General features: G+C 37.2%; 1 protein-coding gene and 1 long non-coding RNA gene across 3 annotated transcripts in view; one reads left to right on the top strand and one right to left on the bottom strand.

The window, feature by feature from the left end:
• Positions 1–19,333, top strand: part of MIB1 (MIB E3 ubiquitin protein ligase 1) — a 45,264-nt gene that overhangs the window by 9,939 nt on the left and 15,992 nt on the right. For both annotated transcript variants that reach the window (XM_035126451.2, XM_035126452.2), the window contains exons 5-12: positions 290–356; positions 1,047–1,251; positions 1,572–1,755; positions 3,321–3,465; positions 4,847–4,980; positions 5,867–5,974; positions 6,988–7,185; positions 9,317–9,468. In XM_035126451.2, coding sequence (XP_034982342.1) covers positions 290–356; positions 1,047–1,251; positions 1,572–1,755; positions 3,321–3,465; positions 4,847–4,980; positions 5,867–5,974; positions 6,988–7,185; positions 9,317–9,468 — 1,193 coding nt within the window. The remainder of the gene's footprint in view (positions 1–289; positions 357–1,046; positions 1,252–1,571; positions 1,756–3,320; positions 3,466–4,846; positions 4,981–5,866; positions 5,975–6,987; positions 7,186–9,316; positions 9,469–19,333) is intronic.
• On the bottom strand, positions 10,264–17,678 carry LOC132592548 (uncharacterized). Its single transcript, XR_009558029.1, has 2 exons — positions 16,889–17,678; positions 10,264–15,727 (listed from the first exon to the last, which is right to left on the bottom strand). It is a non-coding gene; the product is annotated as an uncharacterized LOC132592548 (long non-coding RNA).

Genomic DNA, 19,333 nt, shown 5'->3' with positions numbered 1-19,333 from the left:
CCATGGGCTGGATTGTGTGCGCGTGCCCGCAATTTCTGGCGTCTGCATCTGTGCAGACATGATTTCCGGTGCTGCGGAACTGAATCCCCGCGCCGTGTTGTGCTAGTTTAGCGCAGCGCGCGGGGATTCGCTGAGTGGGCCGGTTAAATGACCCCCGTGGGCCTTAGGTTGCCTACTCCTGGTCTAGATACTAGATTACTACTGTGATACAAATTCTGGCTCAGTATTTAAGTATTAAAATATTAAGCTAAAGATCTGTGTCTCTGTCTTTGCATTTGTTTTATTTTAGTCAGACCTTAAATGTGTTCAGGATGCGAAAGGAGGGTCCTTCTACAGAGACCACTGTCCTGTGCTTGGTGAGTTAAATGTAACATAATTTGAATTTTGCTATGACTCAAGTCTTTGTGTCGTATCCAATACTGGAGCTCTAGTGATGCAGTGGAATTCTGTGTGTGCAGTGGAATGTCTCTTCTAGCTTCCCACGTATCCTCAAAAACAGCTATGAAGGGTTGAGGGTACCCCCTTCCACTGATTTAGAGTTGGGATTGGGGTGAGGAGGAGAAACGGAAATCCCATTGTACCAGTGGAACCCTGCTGGTGCAGCATTCAATACAACCCTGTGTGTGTGCATAACCTAGTAGGGGGTTGATACCATTAAAGGTAAAATACTTTTTTCCTAGTATTTATCATAGTTAACAATTCCTAGCTGTATGCTACTTCCACTAGCTATAATGGTGATACTATTATTTATATTGCTTAGTGAATTGCACTTCTACATACATTTCACTGCTTGCTAGTTACACTACCTCTTCTCCTTGCCCTGCTCCCTCCCAAATCTCCTCTGCAGGGTTGTGAGTGAGCTCCCAGATTTAGTGGGTGCACAAGAGGGAGAAGGGGAGGGAATTCTGCTCTGCCAAGGTTAAATCCTTGCACTACCGGAATGAGAACCTTAGCACTACAGTGGATCCAGTTGGTAGTTTTGTTATTTGTGAGATTGAATGAGGATTCCTAAACATTACCTTTTCTTTTTAAATTTCTAACTTTAGGTGAACAAAATGGTAACCGAAATCCTGGTGGACTGCAGATCGGTGATCTAGTAAACATTGATCTTGACTTGGAGATTGTTCAGTCTTTGCAGCATGGCCATGGAGGATGGACTGATGGAATGTTTGAAACTTTAACTACTACTGGCACAGTCTGTGGCATAGATGAAGATCATGACATTGTTGTTCAGTATCCAAGTGGCAATAGGTACATTATGCCCCTATTTCTTGCCTGGAATACTTAATGGGAGCCAGCCTTGGGAGTCAGTTATCAAATTGAATTAGCATGTTGGGCTAGTAACTTATTACAGAAATGTGACTACATTAATCCATTTCATTTTACTTTAAACATTTGAGGGGTACTCTTAAACTAGTAGATACAACCATGGAGACATATTGGATTCTTGCAAAATCAACCAGTTGTAGACTGGCAGATGTGGGTTAAGATTGGTTAGTAATGTAGCTATACAGTTAATATAAACACTAAACACTTCATCATAATGTTTCATGGCTGTTGATACTTTTCAGGTGGACTTTTAACCCTGCTGTTCTCACCAAAGCCAACGTTGTCCGAAGTGGAGATGCTGCTCAAGGTGCTGAAGGCGGTACCTCACAATTTCAAGTGGGTGATCTTGTCCAAGTTTGTTATGACCTAGAAAGAATTAAGCTGCTTCAAAGAGGACACGGTGAATGGGCTGAAGCAATGCTTCCTGTAAGTTTAAGCTAAGTCTGGTTTCTTCTAAATGAAGAACTGTTCAATGCTGAAGGGAAACCTTTCGTTTTTGTGCTAATAGTATGGTGCAAGAACCCTTATACATTCTTGCTGTGGCAGTTGGGCAGAAATCTGTGCACCAGTACAGATGTTGGCTCATGTACACAATGGTCTGGTGTCAATTGTGCCCTTGTATCAGTGTCAGGATGCTGGTGTCCACTTATGTCTTGTGGTGCTGGTATAGGAATTCCTAGTATAACGCTATAATTCTGTCTCTTAATGCTTGGAAATAGAAGAATTTGGTAGTGAAATGTTAGTCTTGATACTTTAATCAACATGAAGAAGACTTGTCATTTCCCTCTTTCAGGACAATTGTTCTAGTTGTTCTTTTACAACCGCAGCTTATCTCAGAAAATAATTAATTTCTGTTAACAACACCTTCAATGAGATTTTATGGATATTTGTGATAACCTTTGAAATAAAAGTGTGGCAGGTCTTTTTCCTATGCAAACCGAGACCACCATCCCCATATAATTAGCTCAGTGGAAGGAGAATATATGTCTTTTGCTGGATGTATTTTCAAGCTATTTACTTACATTTGCCATTGTGATGCGAGTAAGGGACAAGTTGGTAGAAAAGCATGTCCTTTTTTTAGAGGAGCACTGACAGTTGTCATAACAGAAATTAACTAGATTTTATTTTAATCATCTATTCTGCACATTTCTAGCTTTCATCTTTGCTTATCGTTATGATTCAAACAATAGTGGTGCCATCTCCCACATGGTACCATCAAAGTTTTGGACTATAACTCCCATCAGCCGCAAACAGCATGGCCAGTAGTCAGGGTTGATGGGAGTTGTATTTTTTTTGTTTTTGTTTTAAAAACTTAGTTTCAATTAATTTCAATGAGTGTACTACCCTAAGTTAGTCATGTTCATTAATTTCAGTGCATCTGCTATGAGTTGGGCTTGCATTACATACAACTCAGTCCAAAACTTCTGAAAGACAGTAGACTGGGGGAGGCTAGGGTATATACAACTTGATTGAAAATATAGTATGGGGTGTTACAATCTCATAGCTGCCAAGTCCGGGTCGTAAAGATCCGGGATCGGCAGTGCGCGCATGACCGGAAGTTGTGTGACGCAACTTCCGGTGGCGCTTTGCCCTTCTATGGGCACCAGAAAATGGCGGCACCGGAAGTCGCTTCCGCGCATGACCGGAAACACGTAAAAGCGACTTCCGGCACCGCCATTTTCTGATGCCCATAGAAGGGCAACGCCACCGGAAGTCGCGTCACGCAACTTCCGGTCTTGCGCGGAAGCGACTTCCGGCACCGCCATTTTCTGGTGCCCATAGAAGGGCAAAGCGGCACCAGAAAAATGGCCGCCGGGCAGAAGCCAATTAAAGGGAAAATACCAGGATTTTCCACCAAACGGGAGACCGCCGGGAAACGGTAAGAAAAAAGGGGTTTTCCCGGCGGATACGGGATACTTGGCAGCTATGCAATCTGTACTTACAAAGCTATAACATAATAAATGTGTTTGACTGTCTTGTTTTCAATGTAGACTTTAGGTAAAGTTGGAAGGGTCCAGCAGATCTATTCAGATAGTGACTTAAAAGTAGAGGTTTGTGGAACTTCTTGGACATACAATCCAGCTGCTGTGTCAAAGGTAGCATCAGCAGGCTCCGCTATAAGCAATGCATCTGGGGGTAAGTTAGAAAGTTAGTGTCTACATGATGTGAAATTATGAAAGTTGTATTATCTAAGAGAAAAATATGTAGTGAAAGTACTGCATTAACTTTCAGGGAAATAATTTTTTCTTAATGTAAAACAGTTCTGTCACTTATTCTGTTTCCAGAGGAGAGTGGAATTGATTTTAGAAGAGACTTTTGTTGTCTGGTGTTCTAAATTGCTGCAGAAGAATAAAAAAGCAGGTTGTGGATATAAATAACATGCCTCCTCAGAAAAAGCCCTATTGAAGTCAGTGGGGTTTACTTCCAGGTATTTGTTTGTAGGATTGCAACCTTACTAGGTCAGATGCAGCTAAAATGTTCCATCAGTAGTAAGCACCAGACAGTCCACAAGATGGTGCAAGAAAGCTTGTAGGCAGTTTCAGTGGAAGTAATTCCTTACATGTTCTGAGTCAGGCTAATTGAAGGCCAATAAACTGAAATTGAATCCTGGTAAGACAGATTCTGTGAGTGAACCACTGGAAGCTCAGAGAAGTCAGGTGCCATTTCATGTCTCAGCTGCCCTCAGCTATACACCTATTTCTAAACTCTCACAGTCTGCTCAACTTTAGGTTCCTTTAGAACCTTCCTTTCCTTTCCTTTGGGGAGTGGAAGTGAATGCTGTCCATAGAAAAGAATAGAGAAATCCATAATTTTAGAGTTAAGTGGGAGGAAACATACTGTGCTGCTGTCCAACCACAGCTAAAGGTAGGAGCCAAAGGCACAAGTCTCTGCCTTTGCCATTCATTCTGAACACTCAATGAAATGAGTGTTTTCCTATCTCTGTTTCTTCAACATTGTAGTTATAGGTAGGTCGCTGTGTTGGTCTGGCGTAGTCGAAACAAAATAAAACAATTCCTTCCAGTAGCACCTTAGAGACCAACTGAGTTTGTCATTGGTATGAGCTTTCGTGTGCATGCACACTTCTTCAGATACACTGAAGCAGAAGTAACCAGATCCTTATATATAATGTCTTCAATATTTTGTAAGTCATGGAATCTCACAGGGCTATATGAGTTTTTAAATGTACAGTCCTATAGTTCTGTATACCATATGAATACCCTCAATATGTAGAAGTACTGCTGTATTGTTTGCTGGCCATGTTTTACTTCTAAGTGGATAGGCACTTGACCCACCCAAGTTCACTACTAGAGGGAATGATTCTTAATATTTATGTAGTGGTGGATCTGTTTTTGCTGTTATTTTTCTGGAGCAAATTGCAACATTGTTTTAAATAGATAATTTGTTTGGTTTACGTAAGAGTGTTTTTGAGTTATAAGTACATTGAAGTTCATTCAAGTGCAACATAATATTCAGATATTGTGATTTGTATTAAAATAAATTGTTACACTATTCACAGAGCGATTGTCCCAGTTATTGAAGAAACTGTTTGAAACTCAAGAATCTGGGGATCTTAATGAAGAGCTGGTTAAAGCAGCTGCTAATGGAGATGTAGCCAAAGTGGAAGATTTGCTTAAGAGACCAGATGTGGATGTGAGTACTTTGTTTTAACTACTTATGCAAAAAGATACTTCCTATTTTTAAAAAATAGCAGTTCTCACTGGTCAAAGCAAAGATGGGCCTTCCTTTCATGATCTTTGCAGCTAGAGCTATAATGGCATTGAGTGAAAGTAAGAAGTTTAATTGCACAGTGCTTAAAAGGGAAAATCAGTCCAACTCTGGTGTTCTTCAGCTTGTTGCTTTCGTTAGATTCCTGTACAGCACACTGTATTGTTATCAAAAGCTTTTTTATATTGTTTCAACTTACCCAGAAGAGGAAGTTTTATCCTGAAATATTTGTTGTAATTATCCCTTCAAGTAGCTAGGATTTGGGTGGAATGCCCTGGTTTATCCAAGAGAAGAAATAGGGAACTATGACATGTAGCCTTCACCTGATTTGTCTTGCTTTGGATTTCCCTGTATCTTGGGGTCTGCAGATACACTGATAAGCATTTAAAATGTCTTGAAAAAGTAGTCTTAATAGATAATAATTTGACCCAAGCTAGCCAAATGACTTTAAGGATGATCATTGACACCCCATTCCATAATCCTTTGGAATTTTTAAATTTTTAATATAAATCTTAAATTCTTTAGTAGATTTAAAGGTCTTTATAGTGCATTACTTTAGCCAAGCTGGTAAGTGAAAGAGATACTGGAATTTGAAGAGACAGTTCATCAAATGACAAGTATTAAAATGTGTTCAATACATTTTTTGTAAAGTATGTTAGATTATTTACTTGCCATTCAATATTGAATTTGTTCTCTAGATAGTTTGGTGCAGTTCTTGAGCATATGTACATATAATAAATATATACATACATATAATAAATGTATGCTGTATTTGTAAGCTGTCTTGACTTGATTTATCATGTATTTCCAGGTGAATGGGCAGTGTGCAGGACACACAGCTATGCAAGCTGCTAGTCAGAATGGGCATGTTGATATTTTGAAATTGCTTCTGAAGCAGAATGTGGATGTAGAAGCTGAGGTATTTAAATATTTAATTTGTCAACTAAATGCTACTAATAGAAGTCACTTAGTGTTACATAATGATTTTAAACTTTTCAGATCAGTCATTTATAAATGTTTCTGGCTAAGGAATATTTTTACTTTTTATGACTCCTCTTTTATTGCAATCTGTTTAATTTGATTGATTCCAGTCTTTTTAAGCAAAATCACCATAGCCTTGAGGCATCTTAAAAGACTAACAGACATATTAATAAACTTTTGTGGACTACTATCCACTTCATCTTATGTATTCAGTATTATCCTTAGTTGCAGGTATGTACATATATGCCTGTACCTTGGGGAGAGGATTGTAAACAGTGAGGTCAGAAGGAAATGAAATGCAGAAAAATACAATTTGTGATAGTTACATAGTTTAACAGTGGCAATTCAAGAGATGAGACATCCATATTGTGATAGGGACTGCACTTTGAAGTGAAGAGGCATGAAACCTGTGTTCTGCAGTATGTGCTACTCTGCTAAACCGTAGAATTCTGGCCTAGTCTTTGTGCTGTAGCTTCACTAGACTATTACATGGAATAGTTGTACATTTTAACAGCAAAAATAACTGGTGTGATGCATAAGTAGCACAATTTGTGTTGTTTACATCTTGCCAAAATGCCACAGGGACTGTACTTTATACAGTATTCTCATTCATTCTTTCTCTAACTGTTAGGATAATTGTGATGTTTTATGCCATTGCAGCATTTTCCTTTGTGGCTATTTATTTAAATAATGAAATACTTACAAACCTCTCTTTCAAAAGGAATATATAGGCAGCATACAACCTGTACAATATAATAAAACAGTAAAAAGTATCCATAAAACATAAATAAAACATCAGTAGATATTGGTTGGTTCAGTAACAAAATTTGTGTTGTGAAGGCCTGTATAAGACAGTTTTGCTATTGGTATAGAAAGTGCTTAATCATGAGCCAGAGTTATTGTCCAGTGCAAGAGTAATATGACTAATTCCACCCAATGTCGATCATTTAGGACAAAGATGGAGACAGGGCTGTTCACCATGCAGCTTTTGGTGATGAAGGAGCTGTAATAGAAGTTTTGCACAGAGGCAGTGCAGATCTCAATGCTCGCAATAAACGTAGACAGACACCACTTCATATTGCTGTTAATAAAGGTCATCTCCAAGTAGTAAAGACATTACTGGACTTTGGTTGCCACCCCAGCCTCCAGGTAATGTAAGCTCCTGTTTATTATTTGTTTTGATACAATAAAATGTATGGAAACGTGGGCTTTTTGAATGTACATAAATAACATTAAAGTTACAAAATGGGATCTGCCTCCAAATTTCCATATAATTGTTAGATTTGAGCAGTTTTTCTTGCTGTATGCATTGATATGTATATGGAAGTATATGCAATATAACCTTGATCTATGCAATCATAACCTTGATTTGTTGCCATTATTCTTTGATTTGATTTGAACATGTTACTATCAGTTCAGTTGTTGATGTTCTGTGGTGTTTAATAGTTTAGATCAGGGGTGGCCAACTCCAGAGACACTGCGATCTACTTTCAAATTTAAAATCTGGCGGTGATCTACCCCCGTTTTTTGGGGGTTCAGCTCAAAGTTGCTGAGCTTTTTTTACGGAGGGGAAAAGCACACTATTGTGGGAAGGAACAGAGGCAGACACTAACCTTCTGAACGCAGACAACATAAAAGCCTCCGTTTCAAAACTCAGGCTTCCCTTCTGCAACAATAGAGGCCAGTGCAGGGAGAGGGGGCAGGGCCGGAAGGGGACCAGCTATCGACCGTGATCTACCAAAGCTTCACAGGGATCGACCAGTAGATCACGATCGTCGTGTTGGACATCCCTGGTTTAGATCATAGACAGACAACTCTTGTAATCTCGGAGATCTTTACTATTGATTGAAACAGTATGTCTCAGATTTTCAACAAAGTTGGTTTCATCTGACAGTAAGGGCTTCATAGTTAATAGAGTGCATGTATGTTCAGGGATAGCATGGTGTATTGATATATTACATTGCAAGACGTTATCTAGAGTTCTAGAGTGCAATGGTACAATCTGGAGTGCAATTGTCTTGGTATACCCAACTCTCTCCCATCAGATGCCAGGAAGGCAGTGGAAACTCTTAGTCAATGTTGAGAGGTTGTAATGAGCTGGATGAGGGTGAGCAAGCTGATCTGGAAATGGGTGTTCAATCTCTTATGGATGGAATAAGTATCACCTTATCAGGTTTACAGCCTGGGGACACTTCTATACCCAGCTGTACTCCTGCAGGCCAGTTTATGGCTGTAGCGAAGCATGCTTTGGTATATGCTTTGGTTATGTCAACATTGGACTATTTCAACACACTATACAAGAGGTGTCCTTTAAATAGTTTGTGGAAACTACACTTAGTATTTACAGATTTACAGATACAATTACAGATATAATTTCCAAACAAATTACAAAATAACTATTGAAATTCCTCAAACATAGATGGAAATGTATTAGACATTTTCATCATGCCTGGTATTCTTTAAATATATGGTTGGTCTCTACTTACATTTCATATATACAGTGGAATCTTCGTTCTTGAACTGCTTAGTTGACGAACAAATTGGCTCGCAAACACCGCAAATATGGAAGTAAGTGCTCTAGTTTGCAAACACTTTTCAGAAGCCAAACGTCTGACGCAGCTTCCGCTTGAGTGCAGAAAGCTCCAGCAGCCAATCAAAAGCCACACCTTGGTTTTCGAATGGTTTCAAGAGTCGAATGGACTCCTGGAATGGATTAAGTTCGAGAACCAAGGTTCCACTGTTATATATGCTGCTATTCAGATGACCCTTACAATGCAGTTTACATAGAAACAGTAAGCATAAATTAAAATTGTATAATGAAGCAGCAAAAAGAAGCTGAAAAGGGGAATAGTTATATTGAAAGTTGTATTTCTCCTCCCCTCAGGGCAAGATAGGTATCAAGTAGCCTACTGTAACAGTTTGGGAGAAGGCAGGACCACTTCAGCTGAAATATAGGGAGCTAGATGCTAGATGATGGACAGCTCTCCAGTCTTTTCTATCTTTTCCTCCTCCCCTCAGGGCACGATAGCCCTTAGGTATTCCAGTGGTAGTTATTGGAGTGGGGAAAGCAACCTCAGCTGAAACATGGGGAGCCCTCTTAAAAGATCATAGTATTTTATCAAAAGTCACATTTTGCATTGATCAAGTTAACATTCATATTTTTATATTCTGTATAGATGTAATCTTTATATAACACAAGTTGTTAAATGTAAATTTTGCTTCAGACATTTTCTCTGCAAATATGCAGTATAAGCAGGAATTAACTAATGCCTATTTTTAGGATTCTGAGGGTGACACGCCCCTTCATGATGCAATAAGTAAAAAACGTGATGACATCTTGGCCGTACTTTTAGAAGCTGGAGCAGATGTTACTATTACAAATAACAATGGATTTAATGCTCTCCATCATGCTGCACTAAGAGGAAATCCAAGGTACAGTAAACATTTGTTAGTTCCTAAAGTTCATCAAGAAAAAAAATTGATTTCATTGTGGGAAAGACTGTACATTTGTTCAGATGCAAGTTTCATTCGTACATTATGGCTTTTCTGTTGCTAAGTGGTTTAAATGTTCCCAGCAGCACAAGTGAGCATTGCAGAACTGGTTTCGGGAGTCGAATGGACTCCCAGAATTAAGTTCGAGAACCAAGGTTCCACTGTAATATATGCTGCTATTCAGACACAATGCAGGGCCTGTGTACACATGTGAGTTTATATTATGAGATGTTTCTTGTATAACTGCATTTGTATTTCCATCCCACCTCAATCCTTTATTTTATCCTGTGTTGTTAACTGCTGCCCATGTTTATCTGATTGCCACCACAATTCCTTCTTTTGGACTCTGATAATAGCCATCATGTGGCGCTGTTTAAGCTACCACTACATGGCTATAACATATTATTGTGTTTAGAATGAATATGTATTCTCATTGCTTAAAAATTCAGGTAATTTGAATAGGTCGAGAAGTGATATACCTGTATTTGAGGTATGCTGATAGAAACCATGAAGAGGATTAATATAGAAGAGCCTTGGAATGAAATAGCTAGTAACTGATGTATCAAAACCATGACACTGGCCCTCAAAGTTAGAAATAAAGGCACATTTCCCAAGTATTAGAGTTGCATAAGAAAATGTTTCCCAGCACCTCATTCCTCCACTTCTCTCTGCTGCCATAATTCTGCAGCTCTCAGAAGGCTGTAGGTCATAAGTTCTCCCTTTTTTAAAGGGAAATTCACTTATGCTGAATAGGCTTCCTTGCAAGAAAAGGGAAAACTTGACAGCTATGCTGTAGGTACACCTGTTGGTAGATGCCACAGGAAACTAGCGTGAAGACAGCCTAAGAAAAATATATATTAGAAGAGATTATATGGGATCTGCACTGTGCAAAGCAGCATTTGGAAACTTTTATAGCTTTGGATGGCCTGCTGCTCTGCCCTTGAGCAGGAAATTCCATGCCCCTATATGGTGGCTGGTGATAGAACTACAAAGAGACCTTCCTCTGCATATCTTAACACCTGAAAAGGCCAGTAAGGATGGAGGTTGGCAGAAAGATCAGATATTGGCCCTTAGTTGAGCTTTAAACATTAATATGACCGCCTTGAATTGGGCGCCTGTAAATGAACTGGCAGCCACTGCAGCAGTTTTAAAACAGAGGTTATAAGACTTTTAAATAGAACCCCAGCTAGTAATCTGCTGCATTTTGGACCTATTGAAGTTTCTGAATTGTCTTCAAGGACAGCCCCAAATTGAGTCCATTGCAATAGTCCACAAGTTACTGTAACTAAATAATTACACTAGCAAGATCCTTATATCATCAGTTATGTATGCACTGAGTTTTATGCACATAGACCCTGTAAAAATGTCTGCTTACATAATGGGCCCAGAGTTGGGATAGTTGGCCCCAGTGGGCAAGAAATTCAGGACATTTTGCTTGGCATAGACAATCTCTGCATCTGTGTGGTGCGGCCTTCATTTTCATTTTTTATTTAAAAAATATTAACCATTTGTGTATGACTCGTGTATGTGTGTGTGTGCTCCTGTTCAGAGAAAATGAAAGCAATATTTTAACTATGTTGTAAATGTATTGTTTCTTTGCTGCACGAACTCACAACAATGTATTTCAATAGAAACAATTAGTTCATCTCTCCCATTCTAATTTGGGTCCTATAATTGTATCTTAAAAGGTGATGTTTAAATAAATGCCAGGATCTTGGCATTTAATATTTTTCTAGAAATCTTAGCATTTCTTAGAATTATAGCTTTGCTTTGCATGCTGGTTCCTGGAAAAGAGATTGTAGCTGCTTTGCTCCTCCTCCGGTTTTCTTTCTGCTGTGAATTTAGGAATGGTTTTGCTTAGCTCCAGACAAATCATGAGCTGTAACAAAGTTTATTGAAGGTTTGCAGCTCGTGATTTGTCAAGAAAGAGAAACTATGAGCCTGATTTCAGATGACATGTTAAACCAAACCACATTTTAGTTCACAGCACCAGCATGACTGGATAGAGAAGCAAAGCAGCTGCAGTCTCCGCTTCATGTGCTAAATCATAGTCTGTTTTAGTATTATGTGCAATCCAGGTCATAGTTAATTTAAAAGTGAATGCTCTTCATGTCTGCTCAGAACTTAAACTCATTAAGCTCAATGGGATTTATTTCCAGAAAGATGTACTTAAGTTTACAGTGTACTTAAGTTTGCTTAATTTGTTCCCGTTGCTTACACAATTACTTTTTATCTGGACACTGATTGCTTTCCCAAACCTTTAGTAAAAGCTATTCTACTTACCGTGTACTTCCAGTCATGTGATAACTATAAAATTAGACTGCTTGCAATGCTTTCCCCTACTCTTCTTTGAATTTATTAACAAGCTTATCAACTCAGTCTTAGATCCTACTGCTTCAGCCCTGGAGTAATGCTATTAGTTACTATAATAGTGATCTATAATGATCTATAATGATCTATAATAGTTGCATGTTAACTGTATCAATTTGACCTGATTTAATAGGATATTTTTTGATCCCATAATGCCTTTGTGAAAGAGTACTACTATCACAGATTCATCTCATCTTAAGCTTGATATCTGTATTGGCCCTTTGGTGTTGAAAAAACACTCAGGTTTCGTTTTCATCTTTGTTAATTTTTGTAGAACACAATAGAAAAGAGGTCTTAGTGAATGCTCGCTACTCTTTAAACTTAATCTGAATTTTACAAAGATTGTATTAAAATAGAGGAATTGTAGCACAAATATATTTACATGTATTTTGCATTTATTTCATAAGAACTGACATACATGTACTCTTTTTTTTAAAAAAAGCAGTGACATAAAACAAGAGGAACTGTTAATCTCAAATTCATATTGATATACAATAAGAATGTGCAGATGAGACACAATTTCCAATATTGTGGATTTTGGTTTGGAAGTGAGGTCCCTACTATAAGTTTGCCAGGAATAGATGCTGGTGGTCAGTTTTTGATAGTTTGTTTGCATTCATGTGCTTGACTGCTTTTTAAAAGCCTTCTTTTTCTTGAATATTTTCTTATTTCCATTATTAACATATCTTGTTGATGAAAGCATTTGTCCTGTAGTGATCAATACATAGCTACAGCTGGTTGAAGGGGACCAAATCCATTAAACAAGTGATTTGGTTCCATTTTACCAGCTTTAGCAAAGCATTGAAGTTTAAGAGGCATACAATTGGTTTCCATGTTGTGTTCATAAAAGTGTTATTGTGTGAATACAAGATCTGTATGCAGTATTCCTTTTTAAATTTGCAATTTTCCAAAGTTTCCCTAAATGGCTCATCTAAAAAGTTCAAAAAAGCAAAACTCCATATGTTAAACAATAGGAGAAAACACTTTCGTGGCTTGTAATAGTTGGTTTTGTTCTCTTTGTATGCTTTTTGTGATCACAACTTCTAATCATAACAGAAGATTCATAACAGAAGATTTTAAGTCATGGCCTTAAAATTTAATGTTCTCATGAATGTTGAACTATTTAATACTAGTAATGTGTTTTTCTTGGCTATCGGGTATCATATTTATCTCCCAAGGGGATTACTTCAGTTAAAGAGAATACTATTTTTATATAAGTTTGCTTCTGCCACATTTAATTACCGCAGCTGTTGACAGAGAACTGATTACGGGAAGGTGAAGAATGAGCAATGTTAGCTTGCTAGTGGTGTTGAACAAATGCTTCTACAGTTGTACTTTGGAACAAACTTGGTTCATATTTCTGTGTTCTATAAGGCCTTTTCTGTAGTAATGTTCATTCAATATAGAACGTGTGTGTGTGTGTGTGTGTGTGTGTGTGTGTGTGTGTACATAAACAGTTCTTACCTCCTTGTTGTTTCAATTATCATAATACATAACCCTTGATATCAGAGTTAAAAGTGCATACACTTTTGATTTTGAAGAAATGTCAGTACATGCAGTAAATCAATATGATATTTAAACACTGAGCCAAATGAAAGGAAGGATAATATTCAACTTGTATATTAATAATGCATACATTAAATGTATCCTGCCAGCTTTGTTGCAAAGTGTCCTGGTGGTGATGAGATTTCTGTAAATATGCACTCATTCCTTGTTATTAAATATAGAAACAGCACATATTTGGCTTAAACCTTGAGCAGCAATAAAACTGGTATCTATTTTTATCAGCTATATGGAAACTGTTGTACAGGTCCAGCTGCTCGAGTGTTCTTTTGGATGGCAATAGTTTCATGTACTGGCTATATCAGGATAAAAAGTGGCCATGGAAAGAAGCATGGTAGCATTTGATAATGTCAGCATCTGTTATCCTTGTCAGTCAAATGGTTGAGATGTTTGAGTTACAACTGTGTCAGCAGATGTCCAGAGTTCAGCTTGTGCTTAGCTAGAATTCAACAGCTGACCTAAGTGATGGAGATGACATAGTGTGGCTATGTTCTAAGAGAAACAAGACTTTACCGAGTTCTATGTGATTTTTTATCTAAGGTTTGTTTTGCTGCTTGTTTACAATACTGGTGCAGGAAAAGGTGCAAAGTCTGACTCATGTTAATGCTCAGGTTTAAGAATGTGAGCCTTCAAAAGTTAATCTTTAATTTGTTGCTCAGGTGCACTATTTCTAGAAATGGGCAGTACTCCATAGAAATAAGCAAGGTTTTCTTCCTTTGCTGCTAGTGAATTCTGCTCTTAAGATTATAAATTGGTTGATTATAGTTTTAGTTATAATACCAGTGTTACTTTACAAACTATCTTTGAATATTGGTTGCTGGCTAAAACAAAATGTGCTTAAACATACACAAAAAACACAAAAAACTTTCAATTTCAAATCTACATAATGAGAAACATTCACATCTTTAATATAATCCGAATTTGAAAACTTTTGATATTTTTAACATTGCTCCATTTAGTAACAGCTAGAATTTGGTTTTGAGAATCTGTACTACTTATGAATTGTTTGATATATGAAATGTTAATATGAGCTGAGTTCATATATGTATTATGAATGTTTCTTTAAGGCTTCAGCTCTTGTTTTTTCAGGTTTTACCTGGTTCTTGCAAGTAATAGTTTAGGGGTAGAGCAAGCATTTCATTTATTAACTATTCATTAAAAAAATCTGTTTAACAAATAACAAGTTAATTTCAAACTTTGTGGTTCAAATTTTGCCTCATGATATTCAGATTTAATCTACCATTTTTAAATTTCTCAAAATTTTAATTAGCATTCTTCTGATTTTTGAAAACAATTGGCTTTCCTCAGTTTAAGCCTTTGGGAACTAAAGACATCTGGTTGCTGACATATGAAAGCTTTACACATGAATTGAATGAGAATTTAGAGAGGCTGCTTGCAACATAAGCAAGTATATGGTGCCTTATGGCCTAGATGTCATTGTGCCATAATATCAAATCCACTTACCCTGAGTTTTCAGCTAAAAAATATATTTTTTTAAAAGGTTATGACCCTCAATTGATTAGTAGTGATCTTCTCGCACCTAAATGCTTACACAAGTGTTATGTTTTTATTGTTTATTCTAGTGATGTTGATTTTATTTTCTTAGGATAGATTTAGGATTGAAAATAAAGTATCTGCTTCTACAACCAATATTGCTCTGACAATGAAGATATATGCAACACTTAGACAAATGTTAATGTTTCACAAATTGTACTACTATTCACCTGATCCTTTCACCCAAATACGACTAAAGTGGATTCCTTATTCTTTGATCAGCTTAGTTCATTTTTCTTTTAGTTGTAGTTCATACCTGCCAAAAATACATACTTCTTTACATTCCATAATATTGTATCTGCATATGGGTACATAAAGAAGTATGTGCTCTGGACAGGCTTTAACAGCTGCTTATTGCCGGTTGAAACTGAAAACATTTTTTCTTTATCCTTAGGTGCAAAATAATTGTTCCCAATTAATTTCAGGAACTGGTTTTGTTTTAATCTGCTGGTGAAGCTAAAATTCACAGTGTAGTTTACCTGCACAGTAGTTTAAAGCATATTAAAAGTCATTGTTTGTCTATGAGGATTTCAAGTACTTGTCTAGACTTCCGTTGCTTCTTACTGTCAATTAAGCTTGCATATGAAGAATAATCTGCCTTCATCAAAAGTTGGCTGTGCCAATTATATCCATGAAATGGGATGTTGTACTCCACTTTGAGCTTGGTTTGCTGGCTGTCTGCATCCATATTTAATTCTGTTCATTCAGGAGGCTGAAGGCAATTATCCAAATAAAATGAAAATGATTTTCTTTGTAAAAGTCCCAATGCTAGTAGTTTGTTGTAGCTCCCACAATTTTTTTTATCGAGTTATTGAAGATACAAAATTCAAAGCGGGTGACGGAAAATCTTCTAAATATTAGGATTTGGCCTATAGTTTGCTCTAGTTCATGCATTGTGAGCTGGTCCTTACTGAACATTTATGAAATAGTTAAGTTCATGGAATAGTTCTATATTTGCAAAGCAGAGTCATTTGCCAGCTTACTACATTTACTATATCAGATATATTGCAATATTTAGACATCTAATTAATTCCATCTCTTTCTATTGAATCTGTTAGTGTGGCATAGAAATTACAAGCTCAGGTGGCAAGAACCTATAAAATTTGTTTGTGGGGTCAGCTATTTTTTAAGAGGTGAAATGTACAAATAACAGTTTTGAAAGATGCTTAATTGCATTTGTGACATTGATTCGTGATCTGAACAAGGAAATAGGTTCTCATAAGTATTGATTTGGAGAAAAGCTTGAGTAAAACATCTAAATGGTAGTCAGACAAGAGAAAAACCATGTATGTTCAATTTCTGCAGCCCATGACAAAAAGCTAGTGCAGCTGATAGAGAGCAAATCAGAGCCTAGCAGTAGCTAGCACAGTTCTACAAGGAGGAACAGCAATGCAGCATAAGAATTATAACTTGCTTGTTTTCAGATTTGAACTGGATTGTAATCATGCTTAAGAATAAAATACCTTTAATGTTCTCTCTTAGTAAAAGTGTTGTGCAGTTAATGCATTGCCATCCTTTTTCCTTACTATAATAAAATGGTCACAAAATGCTAGCTAGAGGTGGTTTGAAAGGGAGAACGAAGTGATGCATTTCTCTAAAATTACTACTTTTAGAAATTGCTTAGATAGCAATGGATGCAATGTTCTAAAATACAGCTAAGACAAGATTTCTTGTCAAACAGGTACCTGTCTATGGTTTTTAGGTTAAATAAGATTTTTCCAAATTTACTCTTTACGGATGCTTGATACTTAAACACACTGGCAATAAGTGTCACCTACAATAGAGATTAACAAAAACAATCTATTAAATGATACATGCAGACAGGAATCCTTTAAACATGTGGAATAACTTAGGACTTCTAATGCTCTGTTACCTGTAAGCTTATCGTGCAGCATTTGCAGTTGGAAGAGAGGTAGTGACCTAGAGAGAGACATCAGCAGCAGCCATCTCATCTTGAGTGTTCACTCTATTCGCTGAATCAGCTCTTCATTATGTGGGAGGGTGAGCAGTGAGAAGGTGAAAGTGAATACATATTTCACTTTCTAAAATAGTTCTATCTAAAACATAAACAGGAATTTTAATAGGTATCTGCTATGTGGATACGTGGAAACAAGTTCCTTGTGGCTGCAAGACTGAAAGTAAAATATCCAGGGTAAGGCTGCTAGGAAACCCAAAGCAGGGCAAACTCTTCTTGTTTGTCAGTTGAAAACAACTAAAAAAATGTTCATGAAATCTTAAAAATTCAGCATGCACCTGCATCTCCACCACCCCTTCCCAATAAAATATTTCCCCCTTCCTTCACTTCAGATGTTGCGCTTCTTCTCTCTTCTTCCTTGGGTTTTAGTTTCCAGCCACATTTGTTGTAGCTATTTTCTATCTTCAGATGTCAAATAGATGTTGTTAAGGTCAGGGCTCCCACATACATGCTATTTCGACTGGATCTATTTGCCTCTCAGAGTGAGCGAGCAAAACTGTTTCAGCTTTATAGGCAGCTAAGCATTCAAAACATCCACTCCCAGGCAAACAGACTCTCTTCTGCCTCTCTCTTCCCTGACCATATTTAGTCAACCATTGCAAAAAATAGTATCTCGGCTGTTGGTTGCAGTTCCAGGGGCAGAGCGTGGCTCTATCTTTCTTTCTCTATTGATTGTTCATCCTGCAGTCCCAACAGTGCTCAGTCATTTGTGCTGATATGTTTTTAGCAATGTCAAATAAAGTGAGGTATTCTGTTTCTACTTAGGTTTTTTTTTATCTTGAATTCACAAGCCTCAAGCATCTGTGACTCTGTTTTGAGGCATTAGACATCAAAACGAGGGGAAAGATACTGAGAAAAAACTAAGGAATAAGCAGCATTTAAATGTAATGCCATTTTAGAAATACTTCTGTGTGTGAAAACAAAATTCGAAGAATTGAATCTAAATCTGTTAATGAGCAAGGTTGAAAAACTGTACTTAGTTTTATTTAAAAATCTTTCATAGCACAAGGGCAGTTGATCTTAGGAAATACTGCAGTATATCTTACGAATAGTGAAAACAGCAGACAAAACAATTTATTAAACATGGCTAAAAAGATGGTATTTCCTATTTGTCTCTTGATAAAATACCTTATTGCAAGCAATTAAGGGTGGACTCCAATCAGATGGACCTCAAACAAGTAATTTCAATGCAGCATTCCTGTAATCACAGCTCTCCATTTATGGGAGGACTGCTGAAGGGAAGGATGGTTATTGCTGTTGCAGAAAACTCCAACATGCAACATTCAGAAAAGGGGGTAGAGAGGGTGTGGGGGACAGCATCCCTTATTAAATGTTTTAAAATATTTGAAAGGAATAATGTGTTGGAAATACAATATATAAGTGCAATATAAAATAATTGACAAATAAGAATTATTTAACCTTAGCTATATCACAAGGACTCCCTGGTATTAACCTGTACATGCCTTTTTCCATTTTGCAACCTGTGAATGTCAGATGGATGATAATTAGATAGATAATGGCCATTTTCTCTGGTGGCACCCCATGTTTGAATTCTCCTGCCTAGGTCCCTCCACTGTTTAAATATATTAATTAAATAAAATAAATAAATAAATATATGTAAGGTATAACACAGATACATTTCCTTTCTGTACTCCTCTAGCAGCACCTTCTGTTCTAACCAAAGTTCTAGGTTCCATGTATATTCTTGGGAAATTACCATAGTTTAAAGGCCGGGGAAATTTTCTGAAGAAAAAAGCAGTGGAGCACTGTTGCTGCCATAGAATCTTGTCTCTGAATTCCATTCATATAAGTTAATAGGAAGAAAATATGTAGTGTCAGTCTAGCAGATTGAAGCACACCAGGTGGTACATGAGCTCCATGAACATCATTCCTGAATGTGAAGTAACTTAGTCGCAGGGAAGAAACTGAGATTGAGGGCAGGGTTAGAAGTAGACATTCTACATATATACTTCTGTAGAATAAGAAAGTCAGTCAGTATTTTCTTTCTTCAGGCAACCCCATATCACTGCATAATTAGGACATTGGTACAAGATCACCTTCATGTTTCCTTCATGATAAACGTTGAGAAGCTGTTTATAATTTATTACTCCTGGAATGTAATAATTTCCTTTTTGCATAGTTCTCATTGAGCTTGAAAGTTAGGATGAAAATTTAGTAAAATTCAAAGAATCTCACTAAAGTGATTAAAAACAACTTATTTAGAAAAGAATCCCAACAGATTTTGGGAGTATGCAGATGCTAGAGTAGGGACAAAGGAAAACAGGAGTCCTATTGCACGAATGGATTTCCATTATGGAAACCTTTGGAATGTTGCCCAATATC

Source organism: Zootoca vivipara, chromosome 8 (assembly GCF_963506605.1).
Source record: "Zootoca vivipara chromosome 8, rZooViv1.1, whole genome shotgun sequence".
NCBI classification, from domain to species: Eukaryota; Metazoa; Chordata; class Lepidosauria; order Squamata; family Lacertidae; genus Zootoca; species Zootoca vivipara.
Note: the sequence above shows the minus strand (reverse complement) of the source record. Positions and strands in the feature narration are given on the sequence as shown.